The sequence below is a fragment of the Cheilinus undulatus genome, linkage group 5, assembly GCF_018320785.1.
Source record: "Cheilinus undulatus linkage group 5, ASM1832078v1, whole genome shotgun sequence".
Lineage (NCBI taxonomy): Eukaryota > Metazoa > Chordata > Actinopteri > Labriformes > Labridae > Cheilinus > Cheilinus undulatus.
In genome coordinates, this window is record NC_054869.1 from 44,957,070 (window position 1) to 44,979,549 (window position 22,480).

The 22,480-nt window shown below is 39.6% G+C and overlaps 1 protein-coding gene across 1 annotated transcript in view; it reads left to right on the top strand.

Moving 5' to 3' along the window:
* Positions 1–22,480, top strand: part of ank1a (ankyrin 1, erythrocytic a) — a 239,117-nt gene that overhangs the window by 158,290 nt on the left and 58,347 nt on the right. The window contains exons 4-18 of the mRNA XM_041788242.1: positions 8,364–8,465; positions 14,769–14,867; positions 17,101–17,199; positions 17,475–17,573; positions 17,753–17,938; positions 18,039–18,137; positions 18,234–18,332; positions 18,417–18,515; positions 19,135–19,332; positions 19,438–19,536; positions 21,145–21,243; positions 21,358–21,456; positions 21,867–22,064; positions 22,182–22,280; positions 22,357–22,455. Of these exons, the coding sequence (XP_041644176.1) occupies positions 8,364–8,465; positions 14,769–14,867; positions 17,101–17,199; positions 17,475–17,573; positions 17,753–17,938; positions 18,039–18,137; positions 18,234–18,332; positions 18,417–18,515; positions 19,135–19,332; positions 19,438–19,536; positions 21,145–21,243; positions 21,358–21,456; positions 21,867–22,064; positions 22,182–22,280; positions 22,357–22,455 (1,773 nt within the window). The remainder of the gene's footprint in view (positions 1–8,363; positions 8,466–14,768; positions 14,868–17,100; positions 17,200–17,474; positions 17,574–17,752; positions 17,939–18,038; positions 18,138–18,233; positions 18,333–18,416; positions 18,516–19,134; positions 19,333–19,437; positions 19,537–21,144; positions 21,244–21,357; positions 21,457–21,866; positions 22,065–22,181; positions 22,281–22,356; positions 22,456–22,480) is intronic.

The following is a 22,480-nucleotide window of genomic DNA, read 5'->3' on the forward strand; positions in this document are numbered from 1 at the left end:
GGACCAGAGTAAACAAACTATAGGTGTGAAAACTCCCTAATATGATCCTTATTAGTGCCACAAAATAAAGTACAGTAGATCTTTAGTAGACCAGGGTTTATTGTAGGGAAACAAGTACACATTTTAAGTTCCAGTTTCCCCCCTGCAACCAGCCTCAGTACAGACATGTTAAACGCTAATATGGTGTTTCTAGAGAGCAGGTTGTTTCCATGTTGTGTTGAGATCAACAGCAGTAGATTTGATTGTGGTTTCTGTGATCTCCACACAGCTCCACAGTGTGTGCTGTAATCCTGCAACTGTGTGCACACAGCAAAGAGACAGAAGGGGAACAGTTTGCACAAAGATTTAATTCAGACAGAGAGATAACAAACACAGGTTATACCAGCCATTTTGAAGCCCATAACACACACCACAGTGTGTTCTCAAATCCTAGTCTTTACAATTACCTCACATACACTCATTCAATCTGATCCCTTTCACAGTCGTCACACACAGGCACACACTAAATCGATCTGTCTTTAAAAGGGCAATTCTTCAGGTGTAGTCGTCTGTTGCAGAGACTTCTGGGATGCCGCTCTCAAGCATGCCTGCATGTGTATACACAGTCACACTCATAGGTATACATTGAGTTTCTGAACACTGCAGTCCACCAGCGAGGGGGTGATGTCATTCTGTCTGCTGCAGCGCCAGCAGAGAAGGCAAACGAGGGGGGAGAGGGAAACGTCAGAGGCAAAGGGATGGAGAGGGGAAGACGCTTAGAGGAAGAAGAAAGCTGAGATAAAGAGGATGAGAGGGGAGTTGAGGGCTGAGGATTTTCTATGATGAGATGGGAGAATAATTTAACTTGGTAATTTCGAGCGTCATTATGAGAAGCTCCGCGCCGTCTCAGCCTGAGGACAGTTGCGAGCACGTTGCACGTCAGCGTGTGTTGATATTGCAAATGTTAACCATGGAGCTGCTGAGCAGGTTATTGTTGGTTCGCTTTGCTCCAAACAGTTTGATTAATGGGTTCCCTCATTTTCACTGGGCCCCTGAGCCCAGAGATTGTCCGCTCTCTTTGGGAATAACCAGACACACACTCATTCATCTAGATCCTGCTGTAAGACGTAGCAGAGGAATAACCACAGACTGGTCCTTTAGTGCGTGTTTACTGTACCTGTTTATGAGGGAAGGGCTGGGTGTGGCTGCCCTGCGTCCTTATCTCACCACAACACTCTCCCTTCATGACGCAAATACAGGCAGGTTTGAAGTACAGCACCCATCAAAAAGAAACACTTGCAGTAATTATTGTGGTTCTCTTTGGGGTATAAAGTATGGGTTAGGACTGGAAATGTGGACCACAAATCATATCTAGGTATTTTTTTAGCCATATGGGAATACATGGAATAAATTTCAGGCTTTTGACTATAAGGTAAAAGCAAATGGTCGTCACAGTTGGTATGATCCTAGTAAAGTTATACTGAAACCTGTTTGATACCACAGCAACAAGAACAGAAGTCCTAGACGTTAAATATTGTGCAGGATTTTGTTTTTAATGACTGCAAATTTCAAACTCTGACAAACTATCTAAACAAGTGGTTCTCAACTGGTGGGTCGGGCTCAAAGGTGGGTCACAGAGCTGTTTTCAGTGGGTCTATTAAGTGCTTTAGTTCTGTCATTTAAGTACTTGACAGTGGAGGGGAAATATAAAAGTCTTTGCAGAGCTTTTTTTTCCTGATTTATTCATTAATTTCATTGGGAATTGACCTTTAGTCATAGATGATCTTTTTGTTTTTTGTTTTTTTTTTTAAAGAAAACTTTCCAAAAAAGATTAAGGGTTTTTCCTGGATATTTTGGCAGGAGTTTTTTGGGGGGTTTTCCCCAGAAATGTTGGCACTCATCCTTTGAATTTTTCCTTTAAATCTAAGAAATTTCCACAAGGAACTAGGGACTTCCATCACTAATTATCCAGACTTTCCCCAGAAACACTCGGCTATCTTCTCCAGCAATATTTTAGAAACCTACAATGGAAACATTTGGGAATTTCCTTGAAAATTTAGGGGATTTTTTAAAGGATTACCCCCAGAAACTTTCAGAAATCTTCTGATTTTGTTCTCTTTATTATATTTCTTATTTTCTTCAGTTTTAAAGCTTCTTAACAGGCTAGGCTTCAATGTTGGTTAACTCTATGAATAAGACAAAAGGCATGCAAAATAGCATGCTAATGCTAACTACTGCTGACAGTTATAGCTACTGGTGGCTAGCTAATGTTACCAAAACAGAAGCTAAAAACACTACAAACACCAATTTAAGAAGCTAGCGCCATTATTACAGCAAACCATAGTTGGCAACAATGTAAACCACTCCAGAAATGAAACTTGCCATGGTCTGTTTGGTCATTAAAAAGCAATAAACAGCTATAAACAGCAGTGTTTTATCTGACATTTAAAAGCACATTTATTGTACCTTAAAAACTTGATATACTGCCAGGCCCTCGTTTTAGCCTCTGTAAACTTCAGCAGGCTGTTTTTTGGGGGGTCAGTGAACTGAATCCAGGGGGGTGGGAAGCCAGCAGTCAGGGTCACCATGGTGTTACCATGCCACCATTTGCTAAAGGAGCATGTATATTGTGTCAGCTTGTGCTTCAGCTGTATTTGCTCCCACATTGAAGAAAGCATTCTTCTCCTGTCACCATGGCACAGCCAGGCTACAAACATTTCACAACATTTCATTCCTACCTAAAGTATGAACTTGTAAACTGATGCACCTGGGATCAGATTTTTCCATCTGAAATGTAAGTTAAATAGCAAAACTCTCTCTAGGCAGGTTTGTACAACTCTGTACAACCACTGTTTATTTATCTAGCTCCCAAAAATATTCTCCAGATATTTAAAGGCTAAATAGATCCACAATCACAAACTAATTCAGACACAGCAGTAGTTTTTTTTTCTGTAGTGGTTTCTTCTCCTCTCTTTTGTGATGAAGCAAACATAAACTTTGGATTAATAGAACTTTAACCAAGAAAAATACATTTACTTAAGTGTTTTAACGGAGCTCATTATAAATCAGCCTACGGCGGGGGCAGCATAGTGTAGATTGGCAACAATACACAGGCTGCACTACTCAGGTCTGCAGGGGCCCCAGCAGGGGGCGCTCATGTTGGATACAACACCAGTCTACTAAACAGTATTTGCACAATCAAAGTAGTAAATGATAAGAAGAATCATTAATACTACACTTAAATCCAGATTTCCTTGTTGAAACAGCTGTCATTTTCCACTGACAGGTGTGTTTGTGTGCATCTGTTGAAGAATGACAGGTGTGTTGGGGTCAGTTTGTTGTTCTGTTGTTAAAGAAGGAGGAAGTTTGTGGGCTTTTTTTTTTTTTTATTTAAAGTTAAAGTGAGTGAGAGTCCATGGGAGAAGGAGAGCATGGTTTATGGGAACTACTCAGCAAATGTGAGTACAGCTGTTCAAGAAAGACCGTGACCAGTACAGAGTTAAATAATAGTATGATATTCTTTAATTTTTTATACTTTTGTTAACTACAGCTCTTCTGTTAATATCAAATGTAAAAATAAGTCTTTTTGCTTTTTAAATGTTGAGTGATTTATGTGCATTTCTTACCTGTGTGTTTGGGAATGTCTGATATGTTGCGTTCCTGCATGTTTGTGTGAGTGGTTGTCTTACTGAAGAGTAATATGCCTCTCACTCACCTCTGACCCAAAGCTTAAAAAAGAAGGGAGAATGACATCCATCATGTTTAAATGCACAGTTAATTCAAACTACAGTTATAGCTCAACTAGGACATTTAACAGGACAGCTGTCCTTTTCTAAGAATAAAAGCAGCAGGGAAGATTAGTTTATTTATGCAAGTACTGTGACTATGCTAGGTGGTGATACGCCCCCTTTGATCTAGTCAGTGTGAGACCTTTCTGTTTCACCTGGCTATCAAAATAAGAGGTGTATGATGTTATCTGTATGCTATCGGTATTGGCAGATGTTAGCTTAAAAGTGAATCATCTGTTAATATCAGCAGATATTTGCAACCAATTTTGGCTGTAAATAAATGCCTTTATCAGCTGTAAATATTGGGCATACAAACAAAGAAGTTATTGGAGTTTTAGGCTGAAAGTCTTTTTCTTTTTCATCATCATTCCTAACACTTGAACACCCTTAGAATTCTGCGTAATATTAGTCACAAACAGCTATCCAGGGATACCCAAATTAAACTGAAAGCTGTGTTCGAACCATCTGGAGTACAAGCACAAACAAGGAGTCTTTATGAAGTTTTTTCCCAATCTGCGAGACTCAAGGCAGGGGCTACTGGTATTGAGTGATACAAAAAAAAAGAAAAGGTTTTTCCCATCTGAATTTGTATGATGAAAAAGATGCCTGTAGATGTCTGTGGCTGGGAGATATCAGTTTGAAAGCTCATATGGATGAAAGCATGAAGCCTTAGCTAGTTCAGGATCAAAATTGATAACAATAGAACAAAATCTAAGGATTTTACATCAGTTTTTATGAGGAAAAGTCCAGGTGTTTCAAACTGGAGACTTCAAAAAGGATCAAGGTTGGCAGACGTTTTTCTACGTAGTATTGATAGTAATTGGCTGGTAAAAAAAATATTACAGCAAACACAGTGGACTATTGAGAACAACAACTGAAATTTCAAATTATAGAAAACCAATCAATGGATCTTTATGGATGTAATTATGTTTTTCAACTGAAAATGTGACTAGGTTTGGATTTGGGGTACTCTTTCTGATGCAGCAGGACTGTTTTAGGTGGAATAGCATGATCAGGAGAACTTCTAATAGTGCATGGTCAGAATCCTGAGAATCAGAGCATTATGGTGGTGTTTAAGACGTTATATTTACATTTTCTAAATAAATGAATAGTTTTTTTAAAAATCTGCAGGTCTGCCGGTGGGCCCTTGGATTTTAAAGGGGTTAAAGTGTGTTTTAGAAATCAAATGTGTATCTTAAGGGCTGATGTTTTTAAATAATTAACTTAAATCAGGGATGCACAGGAACAGCCAGCTAAATGGTTAAATCCAGAGCCCTTTGTCATCTGCACAAGAATTACGAGCCCGTTAAACTAATTAACTTTTTTAACAGTTCAGGCCCACAATCTGAGTCAAACACACCATCTAAACTGTAACGCAGTAGTCACTGTGCCACTGGATGGCACTGCTGTCACAGTGTCTTTAATCCAATATAAACAACCACTAACGGTTTTAGCATCCATGAGAACAGTGAAGTTTAGCGCTATATTGATTGAGAAAATGGGGATAAAGTTGTCTGAAGGCTGTCAAGTTAAACTCACTCATAACCAAAGCCCTAACTTAATGGCCCAGAGACAGGTAGCTCAAACATCCAGGATTCATTGCTTCACTCTCAGGATGCTGTAAGAATTTGTCTGATAAGAAGAGGCCTCACAGCTGTACAGATTTCATCTGTAGGGTCCTGTTTTCCTGCTTGTATCAGCTGAAGTTTCCTGTCTCCCTGCTGTTGCTTCTACCCCCCCCCCCTTCTTTTTTAATGACCCCTGTCTTTGCACAGCGCTGTGCCTTTGGTGTCATGCTGAGGGTGTGTTGTGTCATTTGTTGCTATGCCTCCACTTCAGGCATGTGGATCCTTTCTCCTTTTAACTCACTTGCTCTCTGTCAAAAGAAGACCAACTACCCTGTCACAACAAAAGACAACACAGCTGAAAGCAGCGTGTTTAAAAGTGTTATCAATGGTGTATTTGATGTAAGCAATTTGTTTTTCTTGCAGATCAGAATTGCTAGCGTATGAGTTTTTTACATGAATTTATTCCCTGCATTCTTGTGAAAACATGAGCAGCATGTTGAGATAGCGGGTTGGATGGATGGAGGGAGGGGATGGGCAAGAGGGGGAGTGAGAGAGAGAGAGAAGAGATTATGTAAATGTAATGAAAAAGTGCAGGGTTTGCCGCAGTCGAGTTTCTCCCTGTGGTTCTCCCTCGGTCGCTCCTCGCTCCCCCCACTGTGCCGCATGAGTGATCCTGTTTCAGTGGCACCCTTGCCTGCCTGGGAGAGGCATGAAGCCCTCAGACACAAACAAAACACAGACAAAAACACTCGACGTGCCATGTGCGGCCGGCCCGTGAGCCAGGACACACCGAACCCTCTCTCTCTCTCTCCTGTCTCCATTCACCTCGTGCCTCTTTCTCTCTCTTTCATTGACACAGACAAACTCAGAGTCTGGACAATGAGCCAACAGTCTGCTGGCCACAACAGACACTCCAGTCGCTGTCCGTATTATCACACTTGCCTTATCACCTGAGAACAGAGCAGCAGAGAGACTTGTGGGCATGTTTAAGAGGTTTCATTGAGCCAGAAGCTAGGGCTGGGCAATATATGTAGAAGTTTTTAAATAAGTCTATATCAATATTCTTTTTACAGTTTAAGACAGTGTTGTTTATATCTATTTTAATTATGCCGATCTGAATGGAAAGCTTCCAGAGCTAATGCTCAGTAAAAAGATGAACAGAAAGAACTCCTAACAGTTACATTTATATTAACCACAAATTTCTATTAGAAATATTTATGCTAAATGGCAAATTATCATTTGATTTGTGTGATTTCATTCTATTTAGGAGCATTTAGCTGTGAAACTCAAATGATACTGTTTTGATACGACAGCAACAAAAATAAAAGTCCTACACACCAAGTATTGGGTAATTTTTTGTTTCAAAAATTGCAGGCAAACCCCTGCACACTGTCTAATGGATCAGACTACTTAGGCTGCATTTGCAATGGCATCATGACTACGCAACAAAGATCACGTCCTGTCTTGGCTGACAGACTGGCAACACTACAAGTGTGATCTCGACCAATCATCGTATGCTGTCATTCTTGGCTGTCTTTGCGAGTGTTCATCAGGGAGGCCGGTCAAGGATTGTCAGTCGTAACACCAATAGAAGTGTTCTGTGTGACTTCAGACAGAAAGATGCAAGAAAAACTTGGACATGTCTGGGGGATCTTGGGGTCATCATTGATTATTTGTTTATATACTTGTGTGTAGGGATGGGGATCGGGTATTTTTCAAAATGGTTTTTGCAACATAAGCTAAAAGCACATCAGCATTGTGAATCGGCTTGAAGAAACAAAAGACTCCACCTGCCAGTAGCTTGCAGTCATATCTGCTTATGCTAGATCACTTTGCAGCTCAGACCAAGATGATGGAGTAATACAATAAAAAACAGAGTGAATTTCAGGAATTTCATACATGATGAAAGCATAATAATGGGCTGCATGGCGGCACAGGGGTTACCTCTGTTACCTCACAACAAGAAGGTACCTTGTTCACATCCAGGTCAGGGCCTTTGGATGTTCTCATGCGTGGGTTCTCTCCTGGTACTCCAGCTTCCTTTAGCAGCTAAAAAACATGCTCCTTAAGTGTTTTTTTTTTTTTTGGTGACTTAATTTGTGAATGTGAGCAAGTTTTCCTGGTTTATATGCCTGCCCTGCAATTGACTGGAAACCAGTCCAGGGTGTACCCCTGCCTCTCGTGCTGTGACAGCTGGGATTGGCCAAAATCTGGTTGAATTAGGGTATGAAACTGGTGAGGAATGAGGGGAACCCTTAGAGACCCACCGTCTTTAAAGTTGCATCTATTTGTCCAAATTTACCAACGTATTTGTGCAGTTAAGACCATGCTTCTCTTTCTTTTGGTTGAAATATAACTGGAGATCACAAGTCTTTGTATTCTTGAATATCACTGATCATTAATGGAGATTTTATCATTTTGAAATTTATGGTATGTAAGACTGCAGAAAAATTTGATAACATGAACACATGGAAATATCATCACTCTCTTAGTACTATTTGTTTGTAGGAGTTTTTAGTTTTTGATCACAAAAGATGAAAAGTTGCCCCATATTTGATGTTTAGGATTTGTGTTTGTGATGCTGTGCCATCAAACAGGGGTCTTTACCAGAATCATATCGAAGTTTACAATTCTGGTAGTGTTGCAGCCATTTTCTACTTCTTTATAGAAAAATACACCAGAATGCTTTACAGAACATAAATATGGTTTATGTGTATCAGTATTCAGGTAAAAAGTTTTGGAGCCCAGCCCTAGTCAGGAGCCCAGAAGGCAGTTTGTCTGCTCCACTTCTCCCCCATCACACACAAGTATGGAAGTGCTGATTTTCAAACTGTGCCGTCCAAAACCTCATTGGCCAAGTGACATGAGAGAAAAACTTTGGGGATACTACTCAGCATTTCTACAGTCTTTTAAAGAAATATTAACCAATCTGTCTCCTTCTCCGTTCTCCCTCTCTACTCCTCTACTTTATATGTCTCTCACCCCCTCTTTTACCCCTCCTCTTTTCCTCTATCTCTTCCACTTGCAGGCAGATGCTGGCAACAGTTTTCTCCGAGCGGCCCGGTCTGGCAACCTGGACAAGGCCCTGGAACATATCAAAAATGGCATCGACATAAATACAGCCAATCAGGTGGGAGAGCTTTACAGTCCCTGGTGAATGTTGTAGCTTCTGGTTGGCATATTCATCTAACAATGAGCCAGTGATTTACATAGAATAGGCTTTTAATCCACATCAAACGATGATGCATGTTTGCAACACTGGTCTTCAGTTACAGCTGTAGTGCTTTATGAGAATAGAAGCATATTTGAGGTTTCATAAATAGTAGTGAGACAAATACATGGCATGTTCTGACTTGTGATGGCACTCATGACATAAATGAAAGTATCATGAAAGGAAGTTCACAGACTAAAGACGGTGTAGCCAGCAGGATTTAAAAAAGGACAACAGCAGAATCATCTTTGACAACAGTAAAGAGAGGTATCGAGGTAAAGCATGGTAAAAGGTGAGTTGGCATCAGACTTTAGTTGATAAGAACTTTAAACCTAACTCAAACTATTTGAAGCCAATTATATTCTTCACTGATGATACTGATATTATTACTATCATGGGCCAAGAACCATCATTTTTAATGCTTCATATTTTATCATACAGTACTGTGTCATATCTAACCATACTGCATCATATGGTATTGTAATATATCATATAATATGGTATCTTGTCATAGGGTATTACATGGTATCGTACTGTCATCAGGCATTTCTAATACGTTCAGATTTACTTTAAGCCTACCTGAGCAGCCCTTTGGCTGTAAAAAAAACAATAGGCAGGTCCATGCAATTGTTGAGCCATATATTATCAAGCAGGTGCTGCTGATAGTGAGAGCACACTTAAGATTGGCCTCACTTAAGTGAGTGTCTACCTCAAGCTTCACGCTGGTGTATCTGTGTATGCAGCCTGAACTTTGTAGGGGACACGTGGACTCTATAGTGGTCAGTCCTCGTACTACTGATGGTGATAGCAGGCAGGCTTTTATTGTGGATTAGTCATTAAACGAGAAAACGTGCATTTTGGTTTTCATTGAGCAACACAGAAGTGGTAGAATGAAATGCTTCAGGTCATGGGACTTTTGTTGTAGATCCTGCGATGAAACCATTGAGCATGCGCCTATCAACATCACGATTGTAAAACAATTAGTGCTGTCAAAATAGCAGGCATGAAAAATGGGATTAGAAAATGTATGCTTATTAATTGCCATCACAAAACGAGCTAAATCAGCTTTGTAACTTTGATTTGAAAGTGTAAAATAATCTGTGCTCTTGTTTTTTTCTTTTTTCCTTTTTTTTTTTGTTTCTGTTTTTTTTTTTTTTTTTTGAGTTTTGCAAGACGTAACAAGACAAGTGAGGGACAAAACATTTGCAATTAAAAAAATACAAACAGTTGCAACAAGACATTGCAACGGCTCTTGTTTTTTCTACATTTATTAAGAAAATACATACTCCACAGCTCTAACAGCATCTTAGATTGACTAGTATGCAGGCAATCTGGCATTGGTCTCAACTTCTCCAGTTTTAAAAGCCAATGGAGAGTTTTGATGCCATTCAGAATATGTATGCACGATATTATCGGCCTGTCATCGCTATCAGCAGAAATAAGTTAAAAAAGGCAAATATTGGTATCAGTAGATATCAAAATTTCTGCAAATATTTACATAGGATATTTTGGTCATGAATATCAGCATATATCGCCTGTAAAATTTGGCCATATATATACTAATGATTGGTTGAGTTTTAGGCTGGACCAACTGACCTATGTAAGTTGAGATTTTTTCTTTATTCATCCTCATTCTTTAAACTTTAAAGTGTGTTTTAAGAAAAAAAGGTTTTTTGTTTTTTTTTTCTAACCTGAAACCTTAAATTGTGTTCAAAGGACTGAATTTCTTGTTATGTAAAACATATTTAAATATCGGTATTGATATGGGTATTTGCTAAAATGAATCTGTAAATATCAAAAATCCAATATCCTACATCCCTAATTCAGAAGCTTGTCCTTTCTGATTGGTTTGTTAGTGTTATCTTTAAATCTACCAGTAATACAGTATTTCTTATATTATTGACATATGAAATTAATTGCAATTAATTAATTACAGAGCCTACAATCAATTTGATTTGTTTTATTGACTGACAGCACTAAAAACCTTATATCATTCACCACCATACCATATCATATAGTATGGCATTGTATCATATTGTTCCATATCGTATCGCAAGCCACATTTTATCATATTTTATTGTAACATATAATATTGTACCACATGTATATTTTACTATTGTGTTGTATCAAATCATAGCACATGATCTTTTCATATCATACCATGTTGTATCAGATATCAGATCAAGAGTTTCAATGTTACCCCCACCCCCAGTATGAAAGTCTGAAAGTCATTCTTATTGATCAGCCACCACAGAATAGCTGAATCTTTAAATTGCTATCGTGGCCCATGTTTTTCCTATTGTATCATATCCTGAGTTCCACTGTGATTCCCACCCCTTTTGTAAATTGTGTGCCACTCAAGAACCATAGTTAAATCTAGCCAAGTCTCCCAACCTGCTTTACCTCTTCACCTATCTGCTGTCTGACAGAGTACTTAATACACCAGGACATTAACGGGCTTCTTACCTCTCTAATTAACTAGAAAACAGCCATGTTGAATGGGAAACTGTAAATTGAGCATCTAGTAAGAGTCGAAATATGAACTGCCACAACTTTTAAGATTATCCTGCAGTTTATACTGAAAATTCAAAGTTGTAAAAAATACTCTTTTGTTATAAATTTGTTTTTAAGTGTCTGGTGTGCATGTTGTGCCTGACTTGATCACTGTGCTGTTTTGTGCCTATTCTTCTGTCTGTGCACTCAGTGATGCATCAAACTGTACGTGCATGCTCAGGTAGACTGTAAATCAGCAGCTGAAGGTGGCAGGTGGAGTGTACAGGGTCTCCTGGGAAGGTGATATATGTGGCAGGGGGCTTCTCCTTCGCCCTGTCTCCTCCATCCTGCCTCCTTTACCCTGACGTTTGTTCCCAAAGTGTCCAGGAAGAGGCAGCATTAGTGTGCTCAGACTGCTGCCCGCGGGCTACTTAAAGTTGGCCAGAAGTGTGTGTGTCTGTGTGTGTGAGAGAGATTCCTCCACCTCATTAATCTAACTTAGTCATGGTTTCCCCTCTATTCACTGCCCTCAACATTTTCTAATTATTGCTGGTTATGCTTCTGTCAGGGTTTCTATGAGGCCCATTTTAGGCTCCATAACAAACCCCACACAACAACACATCTATTTATGCAAAGTGACACTGTATAGCCACCATTGCTGGCAAACTCTTTCACAATGCTTAGGAGCCGCTGAACATAAAAGAAAAATGTAAATTCGTGTAGCAGGAGGCCTAAAAGCAAGCAAATGTTTTAGAGTACAAGTAGGGATGTAACAACACTTTGCAATACAACTGAAAATCCATACAACTCAAACTGATTTAATGATATAAATGTATAAACAGTGCATTCAGGAAGTATTCAGACCTCCTTCACTTTTTTACAGTTTTGTTATGTTGCAGTCTGATGATACAGTCGTTAAGATGTTTTTCTCTGATCAATCTACACTAAGTACCCCAAAATGAATGATTCTGTTGCACTGAATGTTCACCATAATTCTCAAATGGACGAAGTCTGGCACAACCAGGATTCCTCCAACTGGTCATCTGGCCAAAGTGAGTGATCAGGGTAAGACAGCCTTAGTAAGAGAGTGCAATGAGCCCACTTGGCTTTCATGTCGATTTTTTACAAACCTTGACATGAAAGAGTTATTACTTGTATAAAGAAAGAAAAATGAGGAAATTTGGATATTTATTTCATTTATGGCTAGAGAAATAAAGCATAAAATCCCCTTTAGGGCTCAAGTGTTAAAGCTCTAATCACAACAACATCATCAGCTTCTCCCTGTTCCCACAGTGGTGAAGAATTTTGACACCCCTGCCCTATGATTTTTTTCATGTCCCTTTAAAAACTTGCAGACAGCTGGGTGGGCATTAAACACAAGATTTATCAAGCATTTCGCTCTTTACAGTTCCCTTTAGCTATTTTAATTTACTTTTCTATCCATGTCAAGTTCTTATTTCTATGGCTAAGCTAAAGTTATAACCTTTTGCTGTACCAAAAGTTCAAATTTTCTCTTAAAAATAAAAGCAGAATTTGAACTGAACAGGAACTTAAGTACCCCTCTGTTAAAACATTACAAATTAAAAGTTAAGCCTAAAAAGTAAGTTTCTTTAGAACATAATTTTAATTGTTTTAGCTTAACTAGGTGTCTTACAAGGTGAAAGTAGCTGAACGTGAACTCCTGAATGTGTAAATGCTGTCACATTAACTAGGGATCATTAGGCATCAGTGAGTCATTTTGTACATGCACTCCTATGTTTTTCTAAAGGTATCACAGCGTTAAACCCTTTATTAGACAGAAGCTGTCTCCTACTTCAAAGCCATGATTTCAGACCACACTGGTGTAACAGTTTAGAACTCATTTGCAAATAAATCTAATACTAAACATTATAGAATACATCGATTGACTTCATTTGATTCTCTGAACAAGTGTTCTCAAACCTGGGAACCCTAATATAAATGTGGGACCCCCACTGTGCCTGAAGATAGTTGAGGCATAGTTGAACACAGCCATGCAAATTCAAGAATAGTAATGTGCAGACTTACTTTTTAAGGATTTTTAAACATGACTTTGATGTAAGCATAAATCTCACAAAGTTACCATGTTTTTATTTTACACTTAACTAATTTTATGCATGTATTTTTTATAAGAATGGGTCAAATAAGCAATTTAAAATTATTTTAAAGTAGTCTTTGTTTTTTTGGAAGGCATCAGGCGACCCCCACGTTGAGACCACTGCTCTTATCAACACAATAAGAAAAAATTACTTCACGTTGTCAATATGCATTTAAAGTCAACATCATAAAATGCATGCAAAAATGTGATTAATTATGATCAACTAACCAAATTCAGCTATTAATTGCAGATTTTTAACTGATCATTGAAGGCCCTTAGTTATGGACTTCAGTGTCATGCCTTAATACAAATTTAAAACTATAAAAAAAATTGTGATATAATCATTAACTCTTGTAATTGTTTTATTGCAAGTCTGTGGTTATACCTGTAGTTCTAAGATTTTCTGTCCTAATTCTTGTAATTTAGACATGATAACTAGAGGAGCTAATGCCTGTGATATTTATAATTTAATATTGTGTTAGGAGTTTATTGTGTTTAAGTTTAAGTGATAATCTGCAACAGTCTCATTACAGTTAGATTAACTTTGGCCAACACTTTACAGTATTGCATATTGAGCCCAAAAATGTGCAACTTCTTGTTGGTCATATTATATCTAAAGGCTGCAATGAGCATGGCAGCTTTTCTGTTGTACAAAAAAATCTTTATAAGATTGGTTCATTGTACAGTGTGTGCTTCTTTCAGTGAAGTTGCACCTCTTCGTTTAAATGCTACCACCTGATGGCAGCAACGGTAGCACACATGATGGCTTTGAGGTTGCTTTGGCTCAAAAGAACAATCATTTTTGATTATTCAAGATGTTCCACATATCATTAACATTTAATTGAATTTATTCTAAAGTTGTGGATTATCACTTCAACATGTGTTCCGTCACCACAGCGCTGACAGTCGACCTGCTCTGATCGTGTGGCTGTTTGTACAGATGTTTTTGTGTACAGTGATGGGAGTTCGTATCGGTGCCTGCCTCCTTTTGTTGTGTTCCCCCTCCTCTTCTATCCCTCTCAATCTAACAACTACTCCACTCCCCCCTTTCCTCCTATGTGTGTACACTTTTCTGGCACACCTCCCTTTATTTTTGGATATTTTCTTTGGTTCTCTCTCCTCTGTCTGCAGTAGAGTGATGGTGTGCTGTGGTCTCCTCACTCAGAGGAATAATATCAGTGGTGTGGGAAAGGTCCAACCTCACATGTCCTGTGCGGCTGAAGGAAGGCTGTGTGAGGTCAGACCTATCCCACACGGCTCGTATTCTTCCCAGCCACGAGACCAGCGGCCTGCCATCCCCCTCTCTCCTCCTCCTCCTCCTTCCCTCACCATCATTAATCACATGAAATGTTTTCACCCTGATTTTCATCCTTGTAGACGTTGTTTTTGCTAATGAACTCTGAGAGTGCTGCATGCGTGGTGTCCAGTGTAAGTATCTGCCTGCTTTGGTATGGGATTCTCTTTAAGTTACTGTGAAAGAAAAACAAGATTTGCATGCCTTCTGTATGTTTGTGTGAATATGTGTGGTTATTTTAATCCATACCATGAAGTATTTGTATTCAGAAGGTGTTAAAGACCCTTCAGTATGAGGTCTGCTCTGCTCTCTCACTCAGAATGGGCTAAACGGGCTACATCTGGCCTCCAAAGAAGGCCACGTTAAAATGGTGCTGGAGCTACTCCACAATGGAATCGTACTGGAGACCACCACAAAGGTAAAAAACACAGCAACATTCCTGTGTCTCCTCACATTTTACCGTAAAAATCAACTGAAAAAAATCCACACAAGAAGGTTTTAAAGCACTCAAGTGGCTTTCTTATCAAGAACATAATAAGCACTGGCCAAGATAAAATGTTTCACATAAGAAAACAACATGCCATTTTAAAGAAGGATTAAAAAGATCAGAAATATGTTTGGATGTAGAAGGAATTAGCGCTTTGTTCGCTAACCATTCTTTAGGGGAGATTTGCTGTTAAAACCATTAATACACTTTTTGAGACAATTTCTTATCTGTAATTTGTTTTTGGCTAAAAACAAAATCTAAGAACACTCCAGAGCACTCTGAAATGACAGGATAAAATGATTAATGCAGCACTTACCAGCACTCAAATATGCTAGGGTAAGAAAGACACAACATCCTATCATTTTTAATAAAAATTTCACAGTAATTTAATCAGTTAGGCACTTAAATATTATTAAATAATGTGCAAAAATACATGACTTCAGTATGATCAATTTCTAATTTAATTAAGCACTGTCAAGGGACTCTTTACTTAATCCTGCTCCCTGGATTTTTGACCATTACTGCCCATTCCCGCAGCACATGCCATCCCCTCCCGCATGCACCCGCAACAGGTGTGTCATATCCTGCCCACACCATGCACAGATACTCTCTGAATAAAGAAAACCCTAAGAGAACAACCACATCCTCATCGCGCTTAACGATGCCTCACATGGATAAAAAATGGGCAGCTGGGAGTCTGGTTTAGCTCCTGGTTATGGCTTAGTTATAGCAATGTCAGACTTATACTTACCAACCTTATTTACACAACTTTTTATCATCATATATTTCAGAGTCATACAGAGGTGGAATTCTTTCTGGATCCCCGGAAAGTTTGTGCACCAAAAAAACAGCAATCTCTATTTATGCTGTTCTATAACCATCCTCATGATCAAATGCTTAATGCAGTAAGGCTAGTTTGCATAGATAGGAGTGTTTTTCTCCAAATAATTGCATAATGGCTCAGCATCTCCGCTTGACTGTGCATGTGTTCAGTAATAGGCCTACAACACAGTAAGGGGACTAAACAGACCCATGTTCATGCAACACTAGTGACTACAGTTGACAAAGCAGTTAAACCATGGTTTCTCAGTGCATAATTTTAACTGTAACGTCAGTGGTATCTATTATTTTTATCGTGTTTAATATGTGCACAGAGAAGTGCTTTAGAGAGAGCTTATTTTGATCAGGTGTATCATCTCATCCAAATACATTTCCTTGTGGATGTCTTTCAACATAGTCTGTTTTTTCTTTCGGCTCTGTCACTTATGAGCTTATAGTAAATGGAACGCATTCAGCTCAGGTGTTACGTCATCCCCAGCTCAGACATCCAAATTCCGTGGTAAATTGAATGCAGTAGAAGTCCCAGAATAATGACACGGTGCAACATTTGGGGGTTTTATTGAAAATCTTAACATATTTGTGATTTTTTTGTCACACCAGTTTTAAACCAGTACACCTAAGAAGTCTTGTGAGAAGTATCAAGGACAACTGGAGTAAGGGTGTGGGATGCAAATCAACACAGACAGACATACAGACATGCCACCAGTTATACTTGTAGGATAAACTTAGCAGGTGTGGGAATTTGATCATCAATCACTTATTTAAACATTAAAAACCTTGCTTCACACAAGGGTTTTTAAATTTGCTTGAAGGATGTTTAATTTGAATTTAATAGCATCCGTTTTTAGAATAAATTTTGGTTCAATTCAGGTTCACCTCCTGGTCAGCTGTTGTTTTATACATGTTTTGCATAGATTAATTTAACTTGACTGAATAAACAACAGTCGTGTGTTATGCTTAAGCTTCAACATAGCCTAATTAGAATGAGAACAACAAGTTTACACTCTACTCACAGCTGAAAAAAATTACAACATAGGCTTCAGTTATGACTTAACTATTGCATCCACCTCTTAAAATAGATGTTTAATCCTCTGGAGAAAATAGTTAACTTGGTGATAGTTTTGAAAAGTGAGATAACACAGAGGTGGATGAGAAGCTGAGAGTTTGGTGTCGGCAGTGCTTTCCCCATTGTAAATCAGAAGATCAAAATCAGCTTTACTGGCCAAGACAGACAAAGGAGTGACAGCAGGGAGATGCAGCACAAACGCAAACATGCAGCCAGTCTGAAACAGTGTAATGTTGTCTTGTTTGTGTGTCTTGACAGAAAGGGAACACGGCCCTGCACATTGCAGCCCTGGCGGGGCAGGAGCAGGTGGTCACAGAGCTGGTAAACTACGGGGCCAACGTCAATGCTCAGTCTCAGGTGAGAACCAGTGACGCTCTCTCTGTGGTGATCACACAAAACGCTTTGTGACCTTTACTGTGAAACTGTGAAACCATTGTAGCAGCTATTGCAATTCCATCTGTTAACATGTGTATTTGTTCCTATATTTCTGTGTGCTGCTGTTTCCTCTTTGTGTACATCCTGGTGCGTGCATCTGTGAATGTCTTCCTATCTTTCTGTTGTTGTGCTTGTGTCTCTTCTGCTGCCGCTGTGGGTGTATGTGTACGTGTCTGCCGGACGTCTTTCTGAGACAGAAGGGTTTCACTCCACTCTACATGGCTGCACAAGAAAACCATCTAGAGGTTGTGAAGTTTCTTCTGGAGAACGGAGCCAATCAAAGCATTCCAACTGAGGTACTGAAGGACTGAAAGAAGTTATCAAAGACGAATCTCCCAAACTCCTCAATCCCATCCCTGCTGATCCAGACTCTGTGTTTCCATTCTGTTTCATTCTCATGAGCCTTCCTCCTCTCTCCTCTCTCATTTTCGCTCCATGTGTCAGCAGTTTTGTAACCCTCTCCTGTGTGTTTCAGGATGGATTTACTCCTCTTGCAGTGGCTCTTCAGCAGGGACACGAGAACGTTGTAGCCCTGCTTATCAACTATGGCACCAAGGGAAAGGTCCGCCTCCCAGCACTGCACATTGCAGCACGCAACGACGATACACGCACAGCCGCAGTGCTTCTGCAGAACGACCCCAATCCTGACGTACTCAGCAAGGTATGAATGTTCATGAAAGGCAGCACATGTTACCAAAAACTGGCCATGTGTTTTTTGTTTTCAACGTGCAAAGCGACCATTTCATCTCATGTCCCTGCAGACTGGATTCACACCCCTCCATATTGCTGCACACTATGAAAACTTGAACGTCGCTCAGCTGCTGCTCAACAGAGGAGCCAATGTCAACTTCACCCCAAAGGTAGGGAATAATTAATGCTGTTGAAGGTTAAACTTTGGCATGGCTGTATGTTCTCTTTGTGTGTTCCTGTCTAAGAGCATCTGTCGCCCTCTGCAGAATGGTATCACTCCTCTGCACATTGCATCCAGGCGGGGTAATGTGATCATGGTCCGACTACTGCTGGACAGAGGGGCTCAGATAGATGCCAAGACCAAGGTGCAGCAGACATCTATCCTATTGTTTCTTTGTTTCTAATTTGATGCATCATTAGCTGAATCAGTAACCATCCTCTATTTCCAGGATGAGCTGACTCCTCTGCACTGTGCTGCAAGAAACGGCCACGTCAGGATTATAGAGATCCTGCTGGACCATGGAGCCCCCATCCAGGCAAAGACCAAGGTATTAATACACCAAGACTCAAGCGAAGAAAATTATTTGTATCTCCTAAAACAGAACTGAACACTTATTATTTATTTATCAGAATCCTCTGGAGATAAAAATCCTTATTTCCAGTGATTTTAAGGTGCAGGAAAGGTTAGAGAAGATAAAAATAAAATGTGGTATAATTAAAATAATTAGAGAAGGATTGGGAAAAGCAGTGCTGGGGAAATAATAACATCCTACTTCAAGGTAAAAGGGCAAAAAATGAACGATTATATTGATGAAATAATCAATGAAACAACAAAAACAGGTCAAATATTAAAAGCAAAAACCCTTTAAAACAAATATGATCGAAAGAGAGGGTTTTTCTGTTTTCAGCTCAGATTCTTTCTGAGGTAAATTTTAAACATTTCTCACCAAAGAAACTAAAAGCAGATCTTTCCAATATTACAAGTTTTGGGGGCCTTTGCGTTTTGTTGCTTATCCTCGAATTGTTTTAAGTGATTAATCTTAACATTTCTGATTCCTCATCTCCTTCTTCTCTTTTTTCAGATAATTTCTTTTACCTCTAGACAGGTTGCTTCCTTGTTTGTAAGCGATAGGAATATCCACATTTTCTTGTGTTTATTTGTTGCAGAATGGCCTGTCTCCAATCCACATGGCAGCACAGGGGGACCACATGGACTGCGTCAAGCAGCTTCTGCAGTATAACGCAGAGATTGATGATATCACACTGGACCATCTTACCCCTCTGCATGTGGCAGCGCACTGCGGCCACCACCGCATGGCCAAAGTGCTGCTAGACAAAGGGGGCAAACCTAACTCTCGAGCACTGGTCAGTTGCATTCACACGCACTGAATCAGTTTTCATTTTTTGTTTGACAATGCACAGTCGTTTTTAAACTTTCTAACACTGAACACCCTTTCTCTGTTTTTACAGAATGGCTTTACTCCTTTGCACATTGCTTGTAAAAAGAACCACATGCGTGTTATGGATCTCCTGCTGAAACACTCTGCATCTTTAGAGGCTGTGACTGAGGTGAGGAAAAAAGGGTTGGTCCCAAAGCACCATTCAAAACCAGATTTACGAGGGTCTTACTAACAGACTATAAAAATATTTGAGGTAGCAAATAAGAGAAATGAAACATTAAAATTTTCAAAAACCAAAACAAGATGAAACTTTAACAAGAAAATGAAGTAAAGTAACTTGGAGTATCACTCAGTTAAGAGGAGTTTGTCAGATAGAAGGGAGTTTCAGCAGTAGTTTAAAGTAGGCATAGAGTTGGCTAATCTTACATCCACTAGCAGGGGTTTCTAAAGCTTCGAGTCCTGAACAGCAAGAGCTCAATCACCTTAAGTCACCAGAGTAGAAGAATTACAAGTGAAGAATTCGGTTGATGTGCTCAAATTTTCTGGAAGAGGTCAAAACCCATGTAGCAGCATTTTCTGACTCCTGACTACAGAGCGTTACAATAATCACCTCTGGAGAAAAACATGAATGACTTTTTCTAAGTCTAACAGAAGCTGTGTTTCCATTACAGTTTTTCACAAAATAAAAGCTATATTTCTAAAATTTTGACTAAGTACAATTGCGCTTTGAATGTGTTTCCATTGAAGGGTGTTAAAATCTCATCTTGTGAGACTCTGTTGCAAGGAAGATGGAGGCCCAAAACCTGTTGCATGTTGGTACAGTTATGATTACATCTACAGCAGTTTCTCTGAACAAAAGACGAAGGCAACAGATGATAGTTCAGAGGCAAAGGCCACGTGCGAGAGTATAAGAATGTTAAGAAAAGTCTCATATCCTCTTCTGTCCACATGTACCGCACCATGTTGTCTCGGAGTGATCTGGTCATACATTACGTCCTGTGACGTGTAAATGCAGAGAAAGAGTTTCCACCGCACTCCTGCGATATATTTCTGTATTGAAACATCTGAAAAATGTCCTCATGAGAGTTAAAAAACTTTTAAGCGATATTTGAGCCGTTTTCAAAATTCAGGTATTTCCGAACAGAGGACAGCCAAGCAGGATTGTAAAGTGAAATGGAACGGCAACCAATCAGGAAGCGAGCTGGCCAAAAAAGGGAGCACAACAAACACAGCCATGTGTTCGTAAATAAAATTGGGTCCTGCGGTTGACAGAGTTTTCTTCTCTGCATGTAAACCCCAAGTCACCATAATATTTTTGTCCTTTATCTCAGGGAGGGAAAAATAAAACTGGTATTTGCAAGACAGAAAGCTCACGTTCAAGTGGTCAGCCATTGTGTGTATATGCGTTTTTCAGAGTTTGTTGGTGTGTGTGTGTCTTTGCATCAAGCACATACTCTTTCTCCCAGGATGCTGCTGTGCTTACGGTGTCACGGTCTTTGCCAAACCGGATGTTTACTAACCTTTATCCTCAAGTTGTTAGCTGTCTAAAAATGTAACAAGTAATGAGAATTTTAAATTCTCTGTGATTGTAAGTGTGTGAATTACACTTCTAGTCACAATAAACAGTAACAGAGTTACTACAGGTAGCTGACAGCTAGGTATAAGGTGTTTGATGAAGACATTAAAATAATCTCTAATTTGGAGTCATGGAGATGTATATATCAAGACTCACAATTCTTCAAAGCATTTATTAAATTCTCTCTCTCTTTTTAAATAGTCTGGCCTGACCCCGTTACATGTGGCTTCATTTATGGGTCATCTCAACATTGTGAAGATCTTGCTACAGAAAGGAGCCTCGCCCAGTGCATCCAATGTGGTGAGTTTCCTAAAATCTAAATGAAACACAAACATCCAATCAAATTCTGTGCTGATATTTTTTGCTGTAACACTGGTTGTCTAAACATGGGATTTGTTTCTCTGTTATGAGAAGAAGGTGGAGACTCCACTCCATATGGCATCGAGAGCAGGACACTTTGAAGTGGCAGAGTTTTTACTACAGAACGCAGCACCAGTGGACGCTAAGGCTAAGGTAAAGACTGTACTCTTGCATGACCATTCCTCTATTATTAGATAATGATTGAAATACTCAGATAACAGTATAAAGCTGTATTCAGTTATGATGCATCAGGTCAGTTGTTTCAGTGTCCTACCCCGAAGGGTAGGATGGCATGTAAGCCCAGGATGGAAACTTGTGTGGAACCGTTCAGAGTCTCAGTAAAAGGAAACCAGCATTTTAAAAGTACATGTAGGCACCATGGAGATCTGCTGTACAAATATAAAGACAGACCAGCTTTTTTAAAGTTTTGTATATGACTTTTATAGTATTAAGGAAGGTGGTCTCTTCACACTGCAGCATCATTTAGATTTTACTGTAAAACTTGAGATTATATTATAAATTATTTTGTTTACACTACATATAATAACTATCCCTCTGTCCAGGATGACCAAACACCCCTGCATTGTGCTGCCCGTATGGGCCACAAGGAGCTGGTGAAGCTGCTACTGGAGCAGAAAGCCAACCCTAATTCCACCACCACAGCAGGCCACACACCTCTTCACATCGCTGCACGGGAAGGTCATGTTCAAACTGTACGCATCCTTTTAGACATGGAGGCTCAGCAGACCAAGATGACCAAGGTAAAGCCTGCCTTCTTACCCTTCACTGCATTCTCCTGTAATATCTGAATGCCATGAACCTTTAGTGTCTGGTCCCAGTGCTTAATGGATGTTCATCTTCTAATGCTGCCTCTGCAGAAAGGCTTTACTCCGCTACATGTGGCCTCAAAGTATGGCAAAGTGGACGTAGCAGAGCTGTTACTGGAGAGAGGAGCCAACCCTAATGCTGCAGGGAAGGTAAGAACACAAATGTCTGACTGAGGGTTTATTGATCAACACCATTCTGACAAAGTTGTTTTGTCTTTTGTTTTAGAATGGTTTGACTCCACTGCATGTCGCCGTGCATCACAACAACCTCGATGTCGTCAACTTACTTGTTAGCAAAGGAGGGTCTCCACACAGTGCAGCCAGGGTAAGCAATGAAAAACAATGCACAA